This window comes from Mobula birostris, chromosome 4 (genome assembly GCF_030028105.1).
Source record: "Mobula birostris isolate sMobBir1 chromosome 4, sMobBir1.hap1, whole genome shotgun sequence".
In the NCBI taxonomy this organism is placed as follows: Eukaryota; Metazoa; Chordata; class Chondrichthyes; order Myliobatiformes; family Myliobatidae; genus Mobula; species Mobula birostris.
Window position 1 is genome coordinate 159912993 of NC_092373.1, and position 23370 is coordinate 159936362.

Below are 23370 nucleotides of genomic sequence, written 5' to 3' on the forward strand. Positions count from 1 at the left end.
TCTCATCACCACCCCACTCTCATCCTCAACCCCACACTCTCATCACCACCTCACTCTCATCATCACCCCACTTTCATCACCATCCCACTCTCATCTTCAACCCCCCCCCACTCTCATCCTCAACCCCCCACTCTCATCTTCAACCCCCCCACTCCCATCACCACCCCACACTCTCAGCACCACCCCACTCTCATCCTCAACCCCCCACTCCCTCTTCTCTCTCATCCCTCCCTCCTCTCTTTCTGATCCCTCCACTCTCCCATCCATCCATCCATCCCTCCCTCCCTCCCGTTACTGGGGAACTCCAGATGCAGGTGAAGGTCCGGTTTTAAACTGTACTGGCTCCATGTCCGTCCGGGGCAGGATTCAGCTGGGATTGGGATTGCGATTGTGATCTTGATCCGGATGCGGATGCGGATCTGGCGAGGCGCGGGGTGGGACAGGAGAGTGCGGGAAGTGACGTCCCGGGAGGAGAGCAATGGGCGAGCGGGAGGTTGAGTGCGCGGGTTGTGGAGAGGACGCACCGGCATTGGGCCTGGAGCCTGAGCGGGGAGGCGACATGGCTGAGAGAGAACTCTGGAGCACGCCCGGAGAAGAGGTGACTCCCGAGCCGGAGGTTTCGAGGCCGGAGGGATTGCGGCGTGCCTCCGGGGACTCGGACGGTGGTAGAAGAAGCGAGGGCTTCATCTTCTACAGGTGGGGGTCTGGGACTGGAAAACTTGGAGCCGAGGCTTTTGAGGTTTGATCAGCGCTAGGGGAGCTGGGGGTGGGAAAGGGATCAGAGCCTGGGCTGAGATCCGAAATGCAGAACCCGACCACTGATGTGGAGTCCGGATCAGGTGCACTGTGGCTTCGCTCTGCATTTGTCAACATGCCGGTGGAACTGAGCTTCAAATCTCTGCCCTCCCCCCCCCCCCCCCCCGTAGGTATGAAACATTAGTGATCTCTAGACCCTGTGTCCAAGTTAGTGTTTTTATATTTGGTCCATCATTAATAGTAATGGTTCTGCTTAGTGTGGAATAGTTTGGAACCTACATCAAAGTTATAAGAGTACCTCTGCATCCCGTACCTGGGGAGTAGCTGAGGACAGAAACCCAGAAATGATATGGTTGGGCAGAGGAGGATTTGCCCTGCTATCCAGCGGGATTTTTTGACTTTCCGTTGTGGTTGAATGTACTGGATTGAGAGCAGTAGCTGATCCCTGTGATTAATTTATCAAATTACCCTTTAAGAAGTAGAAGGGTAGGTTAGTAAGTTTGCTGATGACACAAAGGTTGGGGGTGTTGTGAATAGTCTGGAGGGCGGTCAAAGCTTACAGCGGGACAGCAATAGGATGCAGAACCTGGCTGAGAAGTGGCAGATGGAATTTAACCTGGATAAGTGGGAAGTGATTCATTTTGGTAGGTCAAATTTGAAGACAGAATATAATATTAATGGTAAGACACTTGGCAGTGTGGGGGATCAGAGAAATCTTGGAGTCCATGTCCAATAGGGCACTCAAAAGTTGCTGTGCAGGTTGACAGTATTGTTAAGAAGGTGTATGGTGTGTTGGCATTCATCACCCATGGGAATGTGTTCAAGAGCCATGAGGTAATGTTACAGGTACATAAGACCTTGGTCAGACCCCACTTGGAATACAGTACTGTGTTCAGTTTTGGTCACCTCACTACAGGAAGGATGTGGATACTATAGAAAGATTTACAAGGATGTTGCCTGGATTGGAGAGCATGCCTAATGAGAATAGGTTGAGTGAACTTGGGCTTTCTCCTTGGAGCGATGGAGGATGAGAGGTGACCTGAAAGAGGTGTATAAGATGATGAGCGGTGACCTGATAGAGGTGTATAAGATGATGAGAGGCATTGATGGTGTGGATAGCCAGAGGCTTTTTCTCAGGGCTGAAACGGTTAACACAAGGGGGCATAGTTTTAAGGTGCATGGAAGTAGGTACAGAGGGGATGTCAAGGGTAAGCTTTTCACACAGAGTGGTGAGCGTGTGGAATGTACTGCCAGCGATGGTGGTGGAGGCGGATACAATAGGGTACATGGAGCTTAGAAAAATAGAGGATTATGCAGTAGGGTAATTTTAGGCAACTTCTAGAGTAGGTTACATGGTCGGCACAACATTGTGGGCAGAAGGACCTATAATGTGCTGTAGATTTCTATATTCTAAACAGTATAGTGGGAAGTAAATAAAGTATATTCTGACAAAGTGGATTCTAATTTAGAGGGAATGTAAAATTTTCCATTTGGGCAATCAACGTAACTGGAAAAGCTGAAAAGAATGTGATTTATATACTATGCAAGATAGTCATATAAAAATACAGTACAGAACCATTTAAACTGCCCTGTCCCATCAAACTGCACCCAGACCATAGCCCTCCATACCTCTCTTAAATGTTGAAATCGAGCTCGCAAGCACCACTTGCACTTGCAGCTCGTTCCACACTCTCACAACCCTCTGAGTGAAGAAGTTTTCCCTCATGTTCCCCTTAAACTTTTCACCTTTTACCCTTAGCCCATGAACTCAGTGGAAAAAGCCTACATGCATTTATTCCAAGGAATAAAGTCCTAACCGCCAGAACCAGTAACATCCTAGTAAATTCTTGCTGTACTCTTCCAACCTTATTGATATCTTTCCTGTAGGCAGGTCACCAGAACTGCACACAATACTCCAGATTAGGCCTCATCAACATCTTACACAACTTCAGCATAGCATCCTATCTCCAGTACTCAGTACTTTAATTTATGAAGGCCAATGTGCCTATCTACCTGTGCCTCACATTCATTGATTTATGGACCTTTGTTCTACAGCACACCTCAATGCCCTATTGTTCACTGTGTAAGACCTACTCTGGTTGGTCCTACCAAAGTGCTACACCTTGTATTCCATCCGCCATTAACCAGGGCCTCAATGTCTCTTGAAAACCAAGATTCCCTAAACCTGTTATTTTTACCTTTTATTCTGACAGGCACATAAATGCTTTGTACTCTCAAAATTTCACTTTTGAAGGCCTCTTACTTACCAAGTACACCTTTGCCAGCAAGCAGCCTGTCCCAATCCACACTTGATACATCCTTTCGCTTTACCATCAAGATTGACAAAAACTTCTATCTCTTGCCCTGTTTCATTCCCTAATAACAGACCAAGTATCACACACTCTCTGTTTGGGACTTTTATGTACTAATTAAAGAAACTTTCTTGATCACATTGACAAACGCTACCCCATGTAGTCTTTTTACAGTGTGGGAGTCTCATTCAATATGTGGAAATTTAAAGTCACCTACTATAATTCTTGGAACTGTCTGTGATCTCTGCAAATTTGTTCCTCTAAATCCCACAGACTGTTGGGTGGTCTATAGTATAGACCCTTTAACGTGGTCATACCTTTCTTATTCCTTAATGCCACCCATAAAGCCTCACTGGATGAATTCTGTCAGCTATCCAGACTGAACATTTTCCCTGACTAGCAACTTCAATCGCTCATGCTCTGTTGTGTCTAAAACAATGGAAACCCATAATGTTAAGCTACCAGTCCTGCTCCTCCTGCAACCAAGTCTTACTGAAGGGTACAGTATCATAATTTCATGCATTGATCCATGCCCTGAGCTCATTTGCCTTTCCCACAATACTTCTTGTATTGAAATATACGCAACTGAGGATGTTAGTCACACCGTGCTCAACCTTTTGATTCCTAAGTTTGTCTTAACAACATTGGTCTCCCCTATCTGTTCTGGCACTCTGGTCCCCATTCCCCCCCCCCCCAGCCCCCCGCAGTACTAGCAAACCTTCCCACTAGGACATTAGTTTCTCTTCCGGTTCAGGTGCAATCTGTCTCTTCTGTACAGATCCCACCTTCCCTGAAGGAGAGCTCAGTGATCCAAAAATCTTATGTCCTCCCTCTTACACCAGCTCCTTAGCCACGTGTTAAACTGTATAATCTTCTTAGTTCTAGCCTCACTAGCATGTGGAACGGTAGCAATCCTGAGATCACAACCCTGGAGGTTCTGCCTTTTAATTTAGCACCTAATTCCCTGAACTCCCTATGCAGAACCTCATATCTACATGGACCATGGTGTTCACCCTCCCATTTAAGGATGTTGAGGACTCTGACTCTGAGGAGATGTTCTGGACCCTGGTGCCCTGGAGGCAATGGTCCTTGGTCGGAGAGCAAAAACATCCAGCCGATTCCCAGATGCCTTTCTCTGTTTCAGAGACATCCCTTTGTAAAACATGCACATCCTCAATTCCAGTCATACCCTTTGATTCGGAAACGGGGGATTCAGTTTTTCCCCAGCGTTCGTCATTTGGGGAACAATCAGTGCTGCGGTAAGGGCAGCTTGTTTCGCAGTTGAGTCAGCTCTGTTATTTCCACGGTCGGTCTCAGTTGTACCTTTAGTGTATGCAAAGCATTTAATAATGGCCAGTTGTGAAGGAAGACAGATGGTGGACCAAAGGTTGTCGATGTAAATTTATTCGTGATGGGCAGGTGACTTAACCCTTAGCTTTCCAAAGTTGATTGAAGTCATGAGGAACTCCAAAGGCATATCTAGAGTCTGTAAAAATATTGGGCAATTTTCCAGTGGCTAGGATGCATGCTGTAGTGAGTACAAAGAGTTCAGCTTGCTGCGCCTAGTGAGGAGAAAGAAAGGAAGCAGACTCCACAGTTTCTCTGTCGGAAACAATTGCATAGCCTGCACGGCGCTGGCCTTAGTTGTCTATAAAGGAGCTCCCATCTACATAGAAGACTTAAGTCTGGGTTAGCGAGGAGGACGTCAGTCATGTCAGGTCGGATTTCTGTCAATTGGTGACTTAATTGATCTAGACGTTCAGGTGGGCATTCTAAAAAGGTGGCTGAGTTCACCAGAGAACGGGGGAAAAATGGAGAAGGGGGTTCTGTGGGAGAAGGACCTCATATCTAGTGCGGGTGGGCCTGCATCAGGCCTTGCAGATGTTCATCAGAGCAACTACGTCATGAGAGGTGAGTACGTCCACTGGCTGGTGCAAGATAATGTTACTTGTGACCAGAACCATATTGTATACTGCAGGGAGAATTTGAATACAGGGAGGTAAGCCGGAAGCTACCAGGTCGCGTTTCTTGGAGAAGTTGGCGACAGGTCGTTGTTGATGGAAAGGACAACGATGGCACACCGTCCTTGATTGTCACATAGAGTGTAAAACAGTGATCATATAAGGGCCGGCCCAAGGAGGGGCGCGGTATTAGGGCTTGCTTGAGGGAAGCAAAATCCTGTTGGGCCTGTTCTGAGAGTCTTGCATTTGGGCGAGGAATAAGGGGTGAGGGATTTGGTGGGTAGGGCAACATCGGGAATCTAAGTGCGGTAGAAATTGGCAAAGCCCAGGAATTTACGCATCTGAGTCAGCGTAGTGTATTAACAATGGGGGTTAATTAGCACAGGTCAAGGGTGGAATCTGGTACCTTCTGGTCTATTAAGATGTGTACTACATTGGTGCCACACTTGATAACAAAACCTTTTAAAAACAAATCAATGTTTTTTCCTGACAAATTAACACACTCAATTTTTTTAAGTATAATGTAGTGTCCTTAGATTTGTTCAGAATTGGAGAAAATCAAAAATCAACCTTTCCTCACAAGGAAAGAAAACAATTATTAAAATATAGAAGATTGCTGTAGCCACCCACTGAATTGTTATGTACTAAAGTTTAAATTAACTTTTTCCCTTTAGATGGCCTTTGTGTTTTGCATTGAAAGACTGAACTATGACACTTCTTTTTGACAAGGCCACAGATTGTTAGTACAGCTACAGTGATAAATAATGAATGTCCTTATCTGATTTGCAACTTTCCTAGAAATACTTTGTCTTTGTGAACTACTAACTAATTTTATATGGCTTTCTGAAGCTTGAGTGGATTCTAACCAGTTCATATCGTTGATTTCAACCTTGTTGGCCACCTTGCTGGGCAGGGCTTGGAGGGGGAGAACAGAGTACTGTGGGGACTGGTTCGTGCTGCCTACAGTAACCTCCCGATCGTGCAGAATAAATGGCACTAAAGCATTCTAGGAAGTCATCAGGGGGTCTCACCTTTCCTGGATTTACACTCTTAACACCTTAGTTCCATCTATGGAGGGGGCCAGAACGTGGGACAAGGTGTCCGATGTATTTTCAATCACCCGCGGTTCAGTTTGCTCGGTCGCAATTAACTGCTCGTAGTTGCCATATCCAAGCTGAGTGGTGAATCGTGTCTGATCAGTAGGAGTAAGGGTGGCCATAGCCAGGGGGATCAAATCTCGGGAGTTAGTGGAATGAATAGTCGGGACAGTTCTTAAATAATTACCAAACCCTTGGGGGTCGACCTTTTTGTCAGGGATGGCATTCAGAATACCACAGAGTTCGGAAGGGTCCTGGGCTTATGCATTTGCATAGTAGGTGCTAGTCCTGCCGCTCCGGCTTGTGGGTTAGGAACGGTGTTCGTGGGCAATTGACACGAAGCCTGTGTCGGTTCCGGTAAAACCAATTGTCCTTGTTCAGGGGTCCTGTCCGGGAAGAAATGGGTATTGGGCTTCCCAGCCGTTCTGGAGGAGCTACATCGGTTGGTGGCGATGCAATGACTGTCGAGTTGGCAACTGAGGTACCAGGGTGAGAACCATACGGGGGTGGGGAACCTGACCATGGTAAAACAGGCGCTGATGCAGCTGCGGATAGTACGGCGAGATTATTAGGTCGTCATACCCCTTCCCAATCATCAGTATCGTTTGGGGAATCGGTCGGTATGTCTGGGTAGAGGCAGGGTACCCCAGAATTATTTTTATTTTCTATTTCCCTTTTCCCTTTATTTGTTCTTCCATGGCCATTATGTTTTGTCTCTGATACAATTTCTTTCCGTCTCCTTTGTCTGTTTCTGTCCCTTATCCCATTCTTCACAAATTGCTCTCAACTCTTGCCAACTCCTAGGATTGCCTCTTCTATCACATATGTCTATCCCTCTTTGCTTAGTGTTATCGGTTCAACAATTTACTTTATGTCTGTCTTTTATTTCTGCCTCGTGTCACCATAGGCCAATTAGGTGACCCATACTCTTTCCCTGCCTTCACTTTCCATATTCCCTGTTCCGCCTGCCTTATTAAATTTAAAATCAAATGTACCTCCTGCAGGCCAGTTGTCTTTTCCCAAATGTTTAGACAATTGAAATGGCATTTGTCTCAGTTTATTTTCATTGTCTGGATATTTGTCTGTAATTTTCTGTAACGGACTCGAACCACCCATCCTTTTTATTCCCTTTGGGTCCCGTCAGTGGATTTTCCCGCCAAAAAGAGGGAACAAACAGAGTTGTCAGAGAGCAGAGAGGAACCAAGGTTAAAGTTTACCTTGTGGCACGTTCGTCTCTGATTCACCCTAATGATCCATCAATCCACTTAATTCAGTTTTGGTGAGGTGTCTACCACATATTGGGACCCTGCTCGCAACACCAAGTGTCAATCTGCCTCTCTACCAGAGGACTTTAGGTTCAGACCTGGGGAATAATTGTCAAACACAGCTTACTTAAAATTACATACTGTTTATTAGCAAGTTTGCGTCTCAGTTGAAAAAACAGAGCTCCCGCAAATTTGCAAATCACGTGAGCACCGAGTACTGTCTGGGGCTGCTGTTAAACATTCATTATCACATACATACTCTGATAAGGGTACACAGAGTAGCTTTCTCATGCAACAAGCACTTCTTTGTTCATACATTATTCTCACAGCACGACTTGTGAAGCTGCTAATAAGTCAGTTAGGTCTTAGCCCTTTTATTTCTGTATATAATTCCTCAAATCTACCTACAGCTTTTTCGCCTGCTCTCGCTGAAGCTTGAAGAACTTAAGTTTCAAGATCCCCACTCTAACACTGTTCATACCAACAATAGCCATTCCAACAGAGGCCGCTCCGTTTTCCCTGCCTTATTTTGATTTGTTCTTGCCACTCAATCCTGATCGCTGATTGGCCACTGCTCGTAACATCAAACTGCCGCATATCAATGTCTTGTGAACTCAATCAATGAACCTGAGTGAGCTGTGACTTCTCATGCTTCCAATTGCTGATTGGCCACTGCTCATCAATTCATACAGTTTATAATTTCGGCCCTTGTTAATCATCAGAAAAAAAATCAATTCAGATTGTTTACAAAACAGGGACTGCAACCGTTCATACCTTTTATCCTGACTTTTACCAGCTGTATAGATAAGCTCGTTCTTCTGTGTTAAGCCCAGTATGCTTTCTGCATAGCTTTGAATTATGCAGTAGAGTTCAAAAGAGGATGTAGTTGTCTTTGACAGAAATGGTCTGTATACAGTGTATTTTCGTTCCTGGATTAGATGCATCTTGGAATGCTTAGGAAGGCAGGCAGTTAAGACTATATCACTGCTTTTGGGTGTGCATTCTTCAGCATTAGCTGTGTGTTCTGGATTTGCTTCTCTTATAGCCCTTCAGCCCTGAGTCATTGTTTTTGTATATTTTTACAGAATAATAATGTCACTTTTTTGCTGTTCCACTTTTGTAATTAGAACCCCACAACTCTGGGCATTGTTCTGTGATTATTACAAAAATTCACAAATATATACTTCGCAGAACTTTCCAACAAGGCATCTCCATAATGAGTTATGTAAATTACATGATGGATCCCTGCCTTTGAGTCCATATCCTCCTTAATATGCTGATATTCTGAGGTGACTTTACATGTCTCAGCATTCCTAACCTTTACAAATATTTAAGTTTTAACTGCAAGATACTCCTTTGTGTCGGTGAGCAGGAACCAATATTATCCTTTCTTTTCCACCTAATGCAGTGTTTAGAATCTAATGAGTTCTTCCAGTTTGCAACTATTCAAAGCAGATCTTGTCAGTCCATAAGACCATAAGACAAAGAAGCAGAAGTCGGCCATTCGGCCCATCGAGTCTGCTCAGCCATTTTATCATGAGCAGATCCATTCTCCCATTTAGTCCCACTCCCCCGCCTTCTCACCATAACCTTTGATGCCCTGGCTACTCAGATACTTATCAATCTCTGCCTTAAATACACCCACTGACTTGGCCTCCACTGCTGCCCGTGGCAACAAATTCCATAGATTCACCACCCTCTGGCTAAAAAAATTTCTTCGCATCTCTGTTCTGAAAGGGCGCCCTTCATTCCTTAACTCATGCCCTCTCGTACTAGACTCCCCCATCATGGGAAATAACTTTGCCACATCCACTCTGTCCATGCCTTTCAACATTCGAAATGTTTCTATGAGGTACCCCTTCATTCTTCTAAACACCAAGGAATACAGTGCAAGAGCAGACAAACGTTCCTCATATATTAACCCTCTCATTCCCAGAATCATTCTAGTGAATCTTCTCTGTACTGTCTCCAATGTCAGCACATCCTTTCTTAAATAAGGAGACCAAAACTGCCCACAGTACTCCAAGTGAGGTCTCACCAGTGCCTTATAGAGCCTCAACATCACATCCCTGCGCCTGTGCTCTATTCCTCTAGAAATGAATGCCAACATTGCATTCGCCTTCTTCACCACCAACTCAACCTGGAGGTTAACCTTAAGGGTATCCTGCACGAGGACTCCCAAGTCCCATTGCATTTCAGAACTTTGAATTCTCTCCCCATTTAAATAGTAGTCTACCTGTTTATTTCTTCTGCCAAAGTGCATAACCATACACTTTCCAACATTGTATTTCATCTGCCACTTCTTTGCCCATTCTTCCAATCTATCCAAGTCTATCTGCATACTCTCTGTTTCCTCAGCACTACCGGCCCCTCCACCTATCTTCCTATCATCAGCAAACTTAGCCACAAAGCCATCTATTCCATAATTCAAATCGTTGATGTACAACGTAAAAAGAAGCGGCCCCAACACAGACCCCTGTGGAACACCACTGATAACCGGCAGCCAACCAGAATAGGATCCCTTTATTCCCACTCTCTGTTTCCTACCAATCAGCCAATGCCCTATCCACATATGTAACTTTCCCGTAATTCCATGGGCTCTTATCTTGTTAAGTAGCCTCATGTGTGGCACCTTGTCAAAGGCCTTCTGCAAATCCAAATATACAACATCCGCTGCATCTCCCTTGTCTAGCCTACTTGTAATTTCCTCAAAAAATTGTAATAGGTTTGTCAAGCAGGATTTTCCTTTAAGGAAGCCTTGCTGAGTTCTGCCTATCTTGTCATATGCCTCCAGGTACTCTGTAACCTCATCCTTGACAATCGACTCCAACAACTTCCCAACCACCGATGTCAAGCTAACAGGTCTATAATTTCCTTTTTGCCTCCTTCTTAAATAGCGGAGTGACATTTGCAATCTTCCAGTCCTCCGGAACCATGCCAGAATCTATCGACTTTTGAAAGATCACCGCTAATGCCTCTGCAATCTCCAGAGCTACTTCCTTCAGAACGCGAGGGTGCATTCTATCTGGTCTGGGAGATTTATCTACCTTTGGATTATTCAGCTTCCTGAGTACTTTCTCTGTTGTAATTGTGACTGCGCACACTTCTCTTCCCTGCCACCCTTGAGTGTCCGGTATACTGCTAATGTCTTCCTCAGTGAAGACTGATGCAAAATACTTGTTCAGTTCCTCTGCCATCTCCTTATCTCCCATTACAATTTCTCCAGCATCATTTTCTATCGGTCCTATATCTACTCTCACCTGTCTTTTACTCTTTATATACTTGAAAGAGCTTTTAGTATCCTCTTTGATATTATTTGCAAGCTTCCTTTCAAAGTTCATCTTTTCCCTCTTAATGACCTTCTTAGTTTCCTTTTGTAAGCTTTTAAAAACTTCCCAATCCTCTGTCTTCCCACAATTTTTGCTTCCTTGTATGCCCTCTCCTTTGCTTTAACTTTGGCTTTGACTTCTCTTGTCAGCCATGGTTGCATCCATTTTCCATTTGAAAATTTCTTTTTTTTTTGGAATATACCTGTCTTGCACCTTCTTCATTTCTCACATAAGCTCCAGCCACTGCTGCTCTGCCGTCTTTCCCGCCAGTGTCCCTTTCCAGTCAACTTTGGCCAGTTCCTCTCTCATGCCACTATAATTTCTTTTACTCCACTGAAATACCGACACATCGGATTTCGATTTCTCTTTTTCAAATTTCACAGTGAACTCAATCATGTTATGATCGCTGCCTCCTAAGGGTTCCTTCACCTCAATCTCTGTAATCACCTCCGGTTCATTACACTATACCCAATCCAGTACAGCCGATCCCCTAGTGGGCTCAACAACAAGCTGTTCTAAAAAGCCATTTCGCAGATATTCTACAAATTCTCTCTTGAGATCCAGTGCCGACCTGATTTTCCCAATCCACTTGCATGTTAAAATCCCCCACAATTATCATAATGCTGCCCTTCTGACAAGCCTTTTCTATTTCCTGTTGTAATTTGTAGTCCACATCACTGCAGCTGTTTGGAGGCCTGTATATAACTGCCATCAGGGTCCTTTTACCCCTGCTATTTCTTAGCTCAACCCATAAAGATTCTACACCTGCCGATCCTATGTCACCTCTTTCTAATGATTTGATATCATTTCTTAGCAATAAAGCCACGCCACCCCCTCTGCCTACCTGCCTATCCTTCTGATACACCGTGTATCCTTGGACGTTCAGCTCCCAGAGACATGTGTCCTTTAGCCAGGTCTCAGTGATGGCCATAATATCATACCTGCCAATCTGTAGCTGTACGACAAGATCATCCACCTTATTCCTTATGCTGCATGCATTTAAGTATAACACCTTAAGAACTGTATTTGGTACTTTTTGCTTTGATTGCACTGTAACTCATCCCAATGGCTACAAATTTGCCCCATCACCTGCCTGTCTTTCCTGACATCTTTACTGCTCACTATCTTAGATTTAGATTTATTTCTGTTTTCCCCTTCCTCCGCTCTATCATTCCGGTTCCCATCCCCCTGCCAAATTAGTTTAAACCCTCCCTAACAGCTCTATTAACCTTCCCGCCAGGATACTGGTCCCCTTCGGGTTCAGGTGTAACCTGTCCATTTGGAACAGGTCAGGTTATGGAACATCTTCTAAAGCTGGACAGTTTGTGTGAATTAATATTATGATTCTTTAATATACAAATAGTGGTGAGGAATATTAATGAAATGTCACCCTCTCTCTAGGGACCGGAAGGAATGGGCTGATATTAAGCCTGTTCCACAGGATGATGGGCCTCATCCAGTTGTTCAGATAGCTTATTCTGAGAACTGTAAGTACTTAATTAAGAGTGCAATTAGTTATATAGAATAATTCATACTAATTTGATGACATCAAGAAGTTTTTGTCTCTTTTATTGTGCTGTCTAAAGGTTACTATCCATAGTTTAACTGGCATCAGGATCTGTTTGCCCATTACTCTGGTCATCCTCTTCCAGTCCACGAATACAGTAAACTAATGTTTGTTTATATAAACCCTCTCACTGTATTATCCTGCCATTTGTCCTACCCTCAAATATTTGACTTTATATTGCAGCCTTTACCAACCTTTTTGCCTTGAAGGAATTCTAGAAATAATTTTCAGGTCTCAGGGAACCCCTGCGTAAAAATTATATCTACAGCTCAAGAAACGTTAGTGTGATCAGTAAGTTGCAGATATAATTATCCAAAAGTACTTGTCAATGTCCTTTGAGTAGAGAATGAATTTTTAGCCAACCTTTCTTGGGGGAAAAAAGCAAGTAATTAAGCTTAGCTTACCTTTCTCAAAATTAATCTTTTTCTTTCCCTTTCATAAATTTTTAAAACTCATAAGGCAAACATCATAAATTTCTGCTTTTAATAAGACTCGAGACTATCTGATAACCTTCCTCGCTCTCAAGCCCAAGCAGCAGTGGAAACATTTCAAGATTTCCTTTTGCAACATGATTTTTCCAAAGATTCAGTTTCCTTTTAAATCCAAGAATCTTGTCAAAACATTTTCTCCAGGACCTTGCAGAGATTTGTTCAAATGGTTCATATAATGAAAAATGTCTGCTAGATAGGTTAGTTTCTGCAGCCATTCTTCATCTTCAAAGCACTTGGCAAAATCTGGCTTACTATTTTCTTGAACATTCCTTTGCTAAGCCACCGGATTTCTGTATATAGCAGGAGATTGGTGAGCTCTTTTCCATGTTTTCACACTTTTTTTTAAACGTTCTAGAATGAACTGGTCTTTGTTTAATAAAGTTAACCATTATAGTAGCATCATCCAGAATTTTCTTCATTTCATCTCCGAGTTTTTGACATCAGCACCTCTTTGTGAAGAAAGTGTGTTGTGACAATGTCAGGATTTTCTTTTTTTTTTAAACAAGAGAAACAAATCCTCTCATAGAGCCAACCATTGATGGTGCACCATCAGTACAGATGCCAACACAGTTCCTCCAAGACAGACCTTTTGCTTCCATATATGAAGACAGAACATTAAATATATCTTGGCCTTTGCTTATTTCAGGTAGCTCTTTGTAACAGAAAAAGTTTTCTTGAATTTCGCCATCATTTACAAATCTTACAAATGCTACAAATTGACATTTATTGGTGAAACCTGTTGATCATCAAACTGGATAGAGAAGCTGTTGTTTTTCAGTTTATCACAAAAAACTTTTCAGCATCATGTGACATGTCATTAATACATCAAATTATCATATTGTTGAAGAGTGAAGCCTTTCCAATTTCTCGTACTGCATCTTGTCCTAACACGGGTTAATAAAATAGAAAAAAGTACGGCATAATAAATAACTAAACGAGAAAACCACAGAAGATACGAAAACTTCACAATACCATTCAATTCTAACCTACGCTTTTCACCTTTTGCAACGTTTATAACAACAGCAAGACAGCAGGCCAGCAGCTGAGTCATCATGAGTAAAAATTCCTTCTTTAGAATGAAAATTTCTCTCCAATTTTGTAATAAACCAGTAAAGTTTGTTCGCTCCCATTGCGGTCAGTGGACGGTTCATGGGGGAAGGTGGGAGAGATAATTCGGGAGGGAGAGGCTGACATCACAACCCAAGTTGGGCGAGTCCGTTCAATGCTCAGAAGATGCACTTCACACTCCTCATCAGTCTACTGTCCTCCCCTCCCGTACAATACAGCGCTCACCAATTATCAGTGGCTTCCCATATCTCGTGTCAAAAACTGAGAGTGGGCTCAATCAAGTAAACATGGCCGTACTGCACACTGCCACACTGGGCTGAGAGATCTCTAACGAGATTGCTGACAGGGCTGCTCGGTCACTGCCCATCAATGTGCGTGCTAGCTACACACGTTGCACTAAGTTTTTTTTAAAAATCACAATCTCTTGCAAAACCCCAGTTGAGAAACTCTGCTATATAGAGTTGTACAGCATAGGAATAATCCCTTTGACTCACCATGCCCATGCTGATCTTTTAGCCCATCACTAATGATGGCAATTTAATTGTGAATTCATCAGCATTAGGTTTCTGTAATTCCTGCAGCTCTCTTTATTCCATTAAGTTTTGTTTTATGATTTTTTTGATCAAGCTTTTGGTCATCCATTTGAACTATATGAATATCTGTTCCTTTGGCTTGTTATTCATGTCCTTTCTGCTTTCTGAAATACGTGGGGGTTTCTTTTCCACATTTAAAAAGCATAATCATAAATAGTAGGTTGTTGTTGCCATTATGTTTTATTGAACGTGTTATGGCCTTTCTCTGAAAGCTTGGATTTTAAATAATTAGAATGTTTATCAATAAATTAACTGAATATAAAGTTACATGGCTGTCTTGTGTACCTACAAAATACAGTACATTTACATACCTAGCCTTCTCTGACAGCACCTTCCAAAACAGTCTCTATCACCAAGGAGGTCAATAGCAACAGATGCATAGGAACATTACCACCTGCAGATTCCCCCTTCAAATCACATACCATTTCATGTTGAAAATACATCATTCCTTCATCATCGCTGCGTCTAAATCCTGGAATACCTTTGCCATCTGCACTTTGGGAGTACTTGGAAAACTTTCACCAAGAAGAGTTAGGTGGTCCAAGAAAATGGCTCACCACAAGCTTCATGGGTGGTTGGTGATGGGCAATAAAGTACTGGTCGTGCCAGTCACACATAGGTCCTTAAAAAAATTAAAAACCAACAAGTAACAGGGTGATTTGCATGAAATGTTTGCCTAAAATTTGCTTAATTCTGTATAAATTCACTTACTAGTAATTGGAAAGTGTGTTAGCTGTGAACTTCAACTTTCTAACATTGTGTTTTTTCTTCCAGTTAAAGATGTATATGACTACTTTAGGGCTGTGCTAAAGCTTGATGAACGGAGTGAACGGGCACTCAGTCTAACAACAGATGCAATAGAGCTCAATGCTGCAAATTATACAGTATGGTAAGGCAATTGAAGCTGATAATTTTTTTTCTAGGTGGGAAAGTAAGAGCAAATATTCCATTAATCTAAACCAATGAAATTTGGAGCATAAACACAAGAGATTCTGCACATGCAGAAAATCCAAAGCAACTTACATAAAATGCTGGAGGAACACCGCAGGTCAGCATCTATGGAAAGGAAAAAACTGTCAATGTTTCGGGCCAAAACCGTTCTTCAGGACTCATTTGGATTATTTTGATTTTTATGTCATTACTTATCAGTTGAGCAAGTTTGCTGTTTGATTTTTGTTTTTGTTAAAGTAAGATAAATAAGAAAAAAATGTTGATCTCTGCATTTTAGACTTCGTGTTAATTTATTCCACTTTTTGATTTATTAAAGTAAAGGAGGTGTCTGATGAGCAATTTTTTGCACAAATGACAGTGCAAGAATATTGCGGATGAGTTAAAAACCTCTCAAATCTTAGTATTCTGATATCTTAATGCTCTGATCTTAAAGAGCATTTTATTACTGGAAAGTTAGGAATGTAGAAGTTAACTGTGCAGTGGCTGTAATGTGCCTTTGGAAAATGTTACGTATATTTGCTCTTGGAATATTAAGATTCCAGAGGTTTTTTTAAAACTCACTTGTAATATTCTTGCACTGTCATCTTGAACTGCTGCAGCCCTTGTACTGGATCATTATACTGAAATCTTCTTACTAACGATAAATTAGAAGAGACATACTTCTCATAAGATTAGTGTTCTCATCCTCTTGATGGCAGAGATTAACAGAAGAAACCAAAGTTGTCAATGTAGTTTTTGTATTCTGGAAAGATTTTGGAGGAAATTTGTGGTGAAGTGTATTTTTCTGTGAAAATTCAATTATCAGTTAGAGTCAGAATCATACAGGCCCTTTGGCCAGCACATTTTCGACAACCATTGCACTTATCTTGACTAATCTCATTTACTGGCTATAGATCCAAACCCTTGTTGGTTCAGGTGCTTGTCTAGGTGTTTCCTAAATGCTGTGAAAATATCTGCCTCCACCAGCTCCTTTGGCAGTGCAAGTTAGATTCCAACCATTCAACTAAAAAAAAATCGGCTCCGGATCCCCTGTAAAATTACTTCTGACCTTAAATCTCTAGTCCTTGATATCCCCACCAATGAAAAACGCAGCTTACTATCTACCTTTTCCACCCCCTCTAATTTCATATACTTCTCAGATCACTCCTCAACCTCATCTAGTTCACGGACAGCAGACTGAGTTTATCCACTCACGGATATGATTGTACTGGAGAGAGGCTTTGGCAGGAAGTTGTCAGGATTGGAGGACTTTAATCATACAGGTAGGATTGACTGTGTTTGATTTTCCTTGAACATAAGAGATTCAGGGATGACCTGTTAGAGGTATATAAAATTATAAGAGGTTCAGGGTAGATAATCCAAATCTTTTCCCCATGGTAGTGGTATCAAAAACAAGAGGGCTTAGGTTTAAGATGAGAGGAAGAAGTTTTAAAGTAGTGGTCACCAACCTTTTTAAGCCCAAGATCCCCTACCTTGACCTCAGTGAAAGGCAAGATCTACCTACTAAATTGTTTAGAGAAAAAACAGCTCAGATTGTACTTCCAATTTGAGGCCTTTTATTTGGGCGAATTGTGTTTGAATTACACAAAATACTTTTGTCAAACTTTCAAATTAATTCAAACAAGAAAACACTGTAACTAGCATATCAAACAGGCCATAGCTGTCTTTCTTTAAGAATATTACAATACTTCACACCTTTAATTCTAAGTTTCATTATTTAATTTCATTTCAACACGAAAAATAAATGAATAAAAATTGACTGTTGCACTCAGTGTGATGACTGGGGCTGAATACTTTCTGCTAATTCCCTGAAATTTGGCTCATAACTACAGACAGCCTGTGAGGTGTAGGGTTGCCAACTGTCCCGTATTCCCCCCGCTAAGGTAGAGCATTCCTATGAAACCTTGCATGCTGAAATGCTTTACGCCGAAGAAGCAATTACCATTAATTTATATGGAAAAAAATTTTGAGCATTCCCACACCCAAAAAATAACCTACCAAATCATACCAAATAACACATAAAACCTAAAATAACACTAACATATAGTAAAAGCAGGAATGATATGATAAATACACAGCCTATATAAAGTAGAAATAATGAAAATTAAGCCAAAACTGATTCATGGGGTAAAAAAAATTGGCACGTACGCGCATGCGCACACAGGTGCCCGCGCAAGACTTCATGGTCATGGTAGTCTTTCTCGGGGTAAACACAAATGCCCTGGGATTTGACTGCTACTTTTGTCTCTTATTTGGGAGTGAGAAAGTTGGCAACCCTAGTGAGGTGTTTGTCAGTAAGTCAGCTCCTGTACTTAGATTTAATAATTTTCATCTGAGAAAATGCAATTTTACATAGATAAGTTGACCCGAAGTAGGCACTGACTTTTAGTGGTATAAAACCAACGCGCACACCGCGCATTGCTCAGCCCCATCAGTAGTAATTGCCACCAGTTTATGAATGGGGATGTCATTTTCACGGACATTTTTTTTTAAACTCATTGTAAATATCCTCACTTCTCGTTCTTTCCTTTAATTGCAAAAGAGTGAGGAAGTCCTCCTTTGTTGTAAAATCCTGGAAAGCTATTCTGACAAATACAACAAGCTGAGCTGTTTGCATTACATCCAGGGATTCATTGAACTGTAGTGAAAAATATCCACGTCCTCTGACGGTCACTGTTGCAGGGCCGAGCAGTATATTATGTATTGCGGTTGTGATGCCGTTTTTATTTTTTAAAGTCATTAAAAACAGTCTCTGCAGTAATGACCATTGCTTCCTTGAATAAATTGCCATCTGTAAAAGGCTTCTTGTGTTAAGTCAAAAGGTGACTTACACGAAATGATGCTTCAATAGCAGCTTTATTTTGAGCAGCATGTTTTGTGGAAAACGATTGCTGGGCCTTCAACCCCAATTTCAGCTCAACTTTCCAGGCACAAATTGCACTCTCTGAGGAGTAGGTGTCTTTAAATTTCTGGTGGTTGGTTTTGCCACTCCAGATTCCCTCTTTTAGTCAGTGCTTGTGTTTGGTGGCACAACATGCATACACACTTGTCTTTCACCAAGGTAAATAGAAATTCCTCTTCCCATTCTGGATGGAAATTATATGTCTTTGCCTTCTTTCGTGGAGCCTCCGCTATGCTATCAGGATATCACGAGTGATTGCCGATTGCGTCGCCTCTGATCTGGGTCGATATTTACGTGCCGGGTGGCACCTAATTAATTTGCTTGTTTATTTCGGCTTTTTTTCTTAAAGATGTGCTGTGTGCATCCCGACTACCGCTGCACCACTGTGTGCTTCGCGGCCCGGAGGTTGGGGACCACTGCTGTATATTGAAGTTTGCGACAGTCTGTATTCTTATCTAATCTGATTGGTCACTTTGATGCAGCACAGGCTACGCTGAAAACGCGGTGCATGGTGGGGGAACTACGCACATGCGCACTGGGCAGAAAGAACGGAACTAAACCCCCCGCAACCCGGAAACAATCTCTTTGCAAACAGCTTTTTAGCGAAAATATTGCTATATTACCATTATCCTAATTAGTATTACTTACTTTTATAATGCTCACATTACAACAGTATTTGTGTATTTATTTTAGATTTTTCTTCGGGATCTACTGGGAAAGTCTCAAAGATTGACCGGTCGATCGCAATCGATGGGTTGGCGACCCCTATTTTAAAGGGTATTTGAAGTGAAAAATTTCAGAGAGTGGTTGATATCTGGAACTTACTGATACAGGACGTGGCAGTCATTTACATTAACTGTATTTTATTTAGACAGGCTGTTGAACAGCAAGGCATAAGAGGATAAGGCCTGATTTGAAGCAAAAGGGATGAGGTCAACATGAATGTGGTGGACCGAATGTGCTGTTCAGTGCTATGGCTCTAAGATGTCATTATTGAAATCTCCAGTCTAGTCCACATCCTGATGAATCTCTTTTGCATTCTCTCCAGTGAAATCACATGCTTCCTATAGTGTGGTGACCAGAACTATACAAAATTCTCCATGTGTGGCATGATATCCCAGCTCTTTTATTCTATGCCATGATTGATGAAGGCAAGCATCCCAAATGCCGCCTTCACCATACAGGCACTGTCACTGCCACCAGTGGACTTCAGCTCCGATCATCAACTCTTCTGAAGGCTCTACCATTTATTGTTGGTTGTCCTACCCTTGATTGTTTTCCCAAAACTCATTAAGATTCAGGACCTGGGGTTCTGTACCTCCCAGTACGACTGGATGCTCAACTTCCTCATCAGCAGAACTTCTCCTCACAATCATCAACACAGGTGCAGTTAAGCTTGCATGCTTAGTCCCGTGCTCTACTCTCAATATATGCATGACTCTGGCTAAGAACAGCTCCGGTGTTATCTTCCAATTTGCTAATAACAATACTGTTGTTGGACAAATCGCAGGTGGCAATGAGTCAGCTTAGCGGAGTGAGACAGGGCATCTGGTTAAGTGCTGCCATGGTGACAAACTCGCTTAATGTCAGCCAAATGAAAGAGTGATCGTTGGCTTGTGGAAGAGGGAAGGAAGGTAAATATTTTCAGTCTATGTTGGGAGATCAGAAATGGAGAGAGTCAGCAGCTTTAAATTTCTGGGTGTTAACATATCAGACAACCTGTCCTGGGCTCAGCGATTGGATACAATCAAAAGGAAAACACATCAATGTCTTTACTTTCTTAGGAGGTTAAGAAAGTTCAGCTTGCCACTGAGCACTCTGGAAAAAAAGCTTGTACTGATACACCTGACTGGTTGCATTATGGTCTGGTATGACAATATGAAGGCACGGGGACATAAAAAGCTCCAGAGAATAGTGGACTCTGCCCATTATACCACAGCCACATTCTTCCCTAGTACTGGTGATATCTGTAGGAGACACTGCCTCAGGAAGGCAAAGATCTGTCATCAAAGATCCTTGCCACTCAAGCCACACCATCTTTCTGCAGCTGCCATTAGGCAGGAATACAGAAACACAAAATCAGTTTCAAGAACAGCTACCTCCCTTCAACCATCTGTTCTCGAACCAGTTGGCTAAATCTTAATCATTACAGTATGATCACTTTGCACTAAAATGGTCTTTGCTTTTCCTTTGTTCTAATTCAGAATTGTGTGTATTATCACTATCATATATGATGTGAAGTCTGTTGTTTTGTGGCATCGACACACTGCAAAAACATAAAATTACTATAAATTACACAATTAAATAAATAGTGCAATAAGAAGGAACAACAGGTCATGTTCATGAGGTAGTTTTTGATAGGGTCCCACATGGAAGCCTGGTCTGTAAGGTCAGATCCAATAAGATCCAGGTTGAGCAAGGAAATTGGATACAAAATTTGCTTGGTGATAGGTGCCATGGGGTCAGAGGCCTGTGACCTGTAATCCACCACAGGGATCAGTGTGGGTCCTCAGTTGTTTTTCCTTACGCTGATGATCTGACTGAGAATGTAGATGGCACAACTAGTAAGTTGCTGATGTGTAGTGAACGGTGAAGTATGTTGTCTAAGATCAAGATCTTGATCATATGGGAAGCTGGACAAAGGAGTAGCAGATGGAATTTAACTCAAGTGCAAAGTGATGCATTTTGGGAAGTCACACTAGGGCAGGACATACTCCCTGGGATCCTGCTATTCATTGTGTACTAATGAATGGAGAAACCTTGTGGTACAAGTACACAAACAACAGGAATTCTGCAGATGCTGGAAATTCAAGCAACACACATCAAAGTTGCTGGTGAACGCAGCAGGCCAGGCAGCATCTCTAGGAAGAGGTACAGTCGATGTTTCAGGCTGAGACCCTTCATCAGTCCTGACGAAGGGTCTCGACCCGAAACGTCGACTGTACCTCTTCCTAGAGATGCTGCCTGGCCTGCTGTGTTCACCAGCAACTTTGATGTGTGGTACAAATACACAGTTCCCTGAAAGTGACAACACAGATAGACAGAGTAGTGTAGAAGGCATGGAGCCTGCTTGCCTTCATCAACCAAGACATTGAATGCAAGACTTGGGATGCCATATTTACTGTTGTACAAAATGTTGATTAGGCCACATTTGGAGTAATGTACTCAGTTCTAATCGTTACAATATAGGAAAGATGTGATGGAACTTGAGAGGGTGCAGTAAAGATTCTCAAGTATGTTTTGAGGATTGGAGGGCTTGAGTTATCAGGAGAGATAGGATAAGTTGGGTATGTTTTCCCTAAGGCAAAGAAAGCTGAGGGGTGACATGATAAAGGTCTATAAAATTATGAAAGGGATAGATATGGTTGATTGCCAGAGTCTGTGTCCAAAATTAGGTTTAAGGTGAGAGAGAGTAGATTTAAAGGGGATTTAAGGGATAGATTTTTCATATTTGGTATCCAAAAAGAGCTGCCAGTGAAGCTGGTAGAAGTATTAATAGTAATAACATTTAAGGAGCATCTGGATAGGTACTTGAATGTGCAGGGCACAGATATGAAATTAATGCAGGCAGGTGGGATTGGTGATTGATGATCAATGGTGGACCAAAGGGCCTGTTTTTATGTTTTATGACTCTGGAAGTCTGTGACTACAACAGATTCATTCAGAAAAATAACTCTCTGCTTCTGGAACCAACAGGAATAAACACTCAACGTTTTGGGCCGAGACTCATCATCGGGACACCTGAAGAAACTTCTCAGCTCAAAACAGCAACTGTTTGTTCCTCTCCGCAAATGCTGCCTCACTGGCTGTGTTCCTGGCATTTTGTGTGTGTTACTCTGGATTTATGTATCTGTAGAATCTCTTGCGTTTATGCTTCGATTATCAAACCATATTTGGATCCACTTCGTTAGCTTGCTCTGAATCCCAGGAGCACTAATCTTTCTTGCTGGACCTTGTCAAAGACTTGACTGAAGCACATGTGCACAACAACTACTACACTGCCTCATCAATATACTTAGTTACCTCCTCAAACAAAAACTTTTGTCAAATTAGTGTGACAGGATTTCACATGAACAAAACTCTACTATCCCTAATCAATCCGTGCCTTTGCAATTGTAGATAAATGCAGTTCCTTTTTTTGTTTGCAATTACCTGGATTATCTCTGCTGTCCTTGTAGAAGGAAGGAACTGTAATATAGGATGTCGACTGTCCATTTCCCTCCATAGATGCTTCCTGACCCGTTGGGTTACTCCAATGCTTTGTATGTTGCTGTCACAATATTTTCTATCTTCAATTCTTGCCACTCTCTGTAAGGAGTTTGTACATTCTCTCTCTGACTGCATGAGTTTGCTCCAGGTGCTCTGCTTTCTTCCCACATCCCAAAGACCTATGGTTAATTGGTCACTTGAGTGTAATTGGGCAGCATGGGACCATTAGGCCAGAAAGGCCTGATATTGTGCTGTATCTTTAAATAAAATAAAATCTCTAGCTAACAGATTCAAAAATCTTCATCAGGGTTCCAGCAATCTCCCATCTTGCCTGCCATTGCCTCCTGAGGATTTATCTACCTTTATGATCTCTAAGACATCTAATGCCTTCCTCAATGCTAATATACTTCAGAATATCACCATCCTTCTCCCTGAGCTCTCTATCTACCATATCCATCTCTTTAGTCAGTTGTTTGTACTTTTCTGCCCAAGATTTCTTTGAGTAATAATTTCTTGGAGTAAAGAATTTTCCTAAATTACATTACAGGTTGACTTTTATAAATTCAGATTTGCTTCTTGATTCTGTGTTTAACTTAACTATTATGATATTTTGTACTCATAGAAGTTCCCTCCCAGCTGTTTCCACGTATCTTAAAACGTCATAACATCATCTGCACAGTTTTTATTTTACCAGTCCTCACCCTGACACATCCACTGATCTTGTAACTCTTGATTTCTCTGCATCGTCCCTGATATTTCAATATTTTTTTTTCGTACAGTGGCTAATATTTGAACAAGGTATTTAAATAAGCTCTAGCTTGTGCATTTCTATCATTATGATTCATTGTGATAGATGACAATAAACTAAA

General features: G+C 42.0%; 1 protein-coding gene across 1 annotated transcript in view; it reads left to right on the forward strand.

Moving 5' to 3' along the window:
* The first annotated feature begins 451 nt into the window (after nt 1-451).
* The window catches only part of fnta (farnesyltransferase, CAAX box, subunit alpha), a 31289-nt gene continuing 8370 nt past the window's right edge, over nt 452-23370 (forward strand). The window contains exons 1-3 of the mRNA XM_072256335.1: nt 452-696; nt 12122-12207; nt 15214-15328. Of these exons, the coding sequence (XP_072112436.1) occupies nt 479-696; nt 12122-12207; nt 15214-15328 (419 nt within the window). The 5' untranslated portion in view covers nt 452-478. The remainder of the gene's footprint in view (nt 697-12121; nt 12208-15213; nt 15329-23370) is intronic.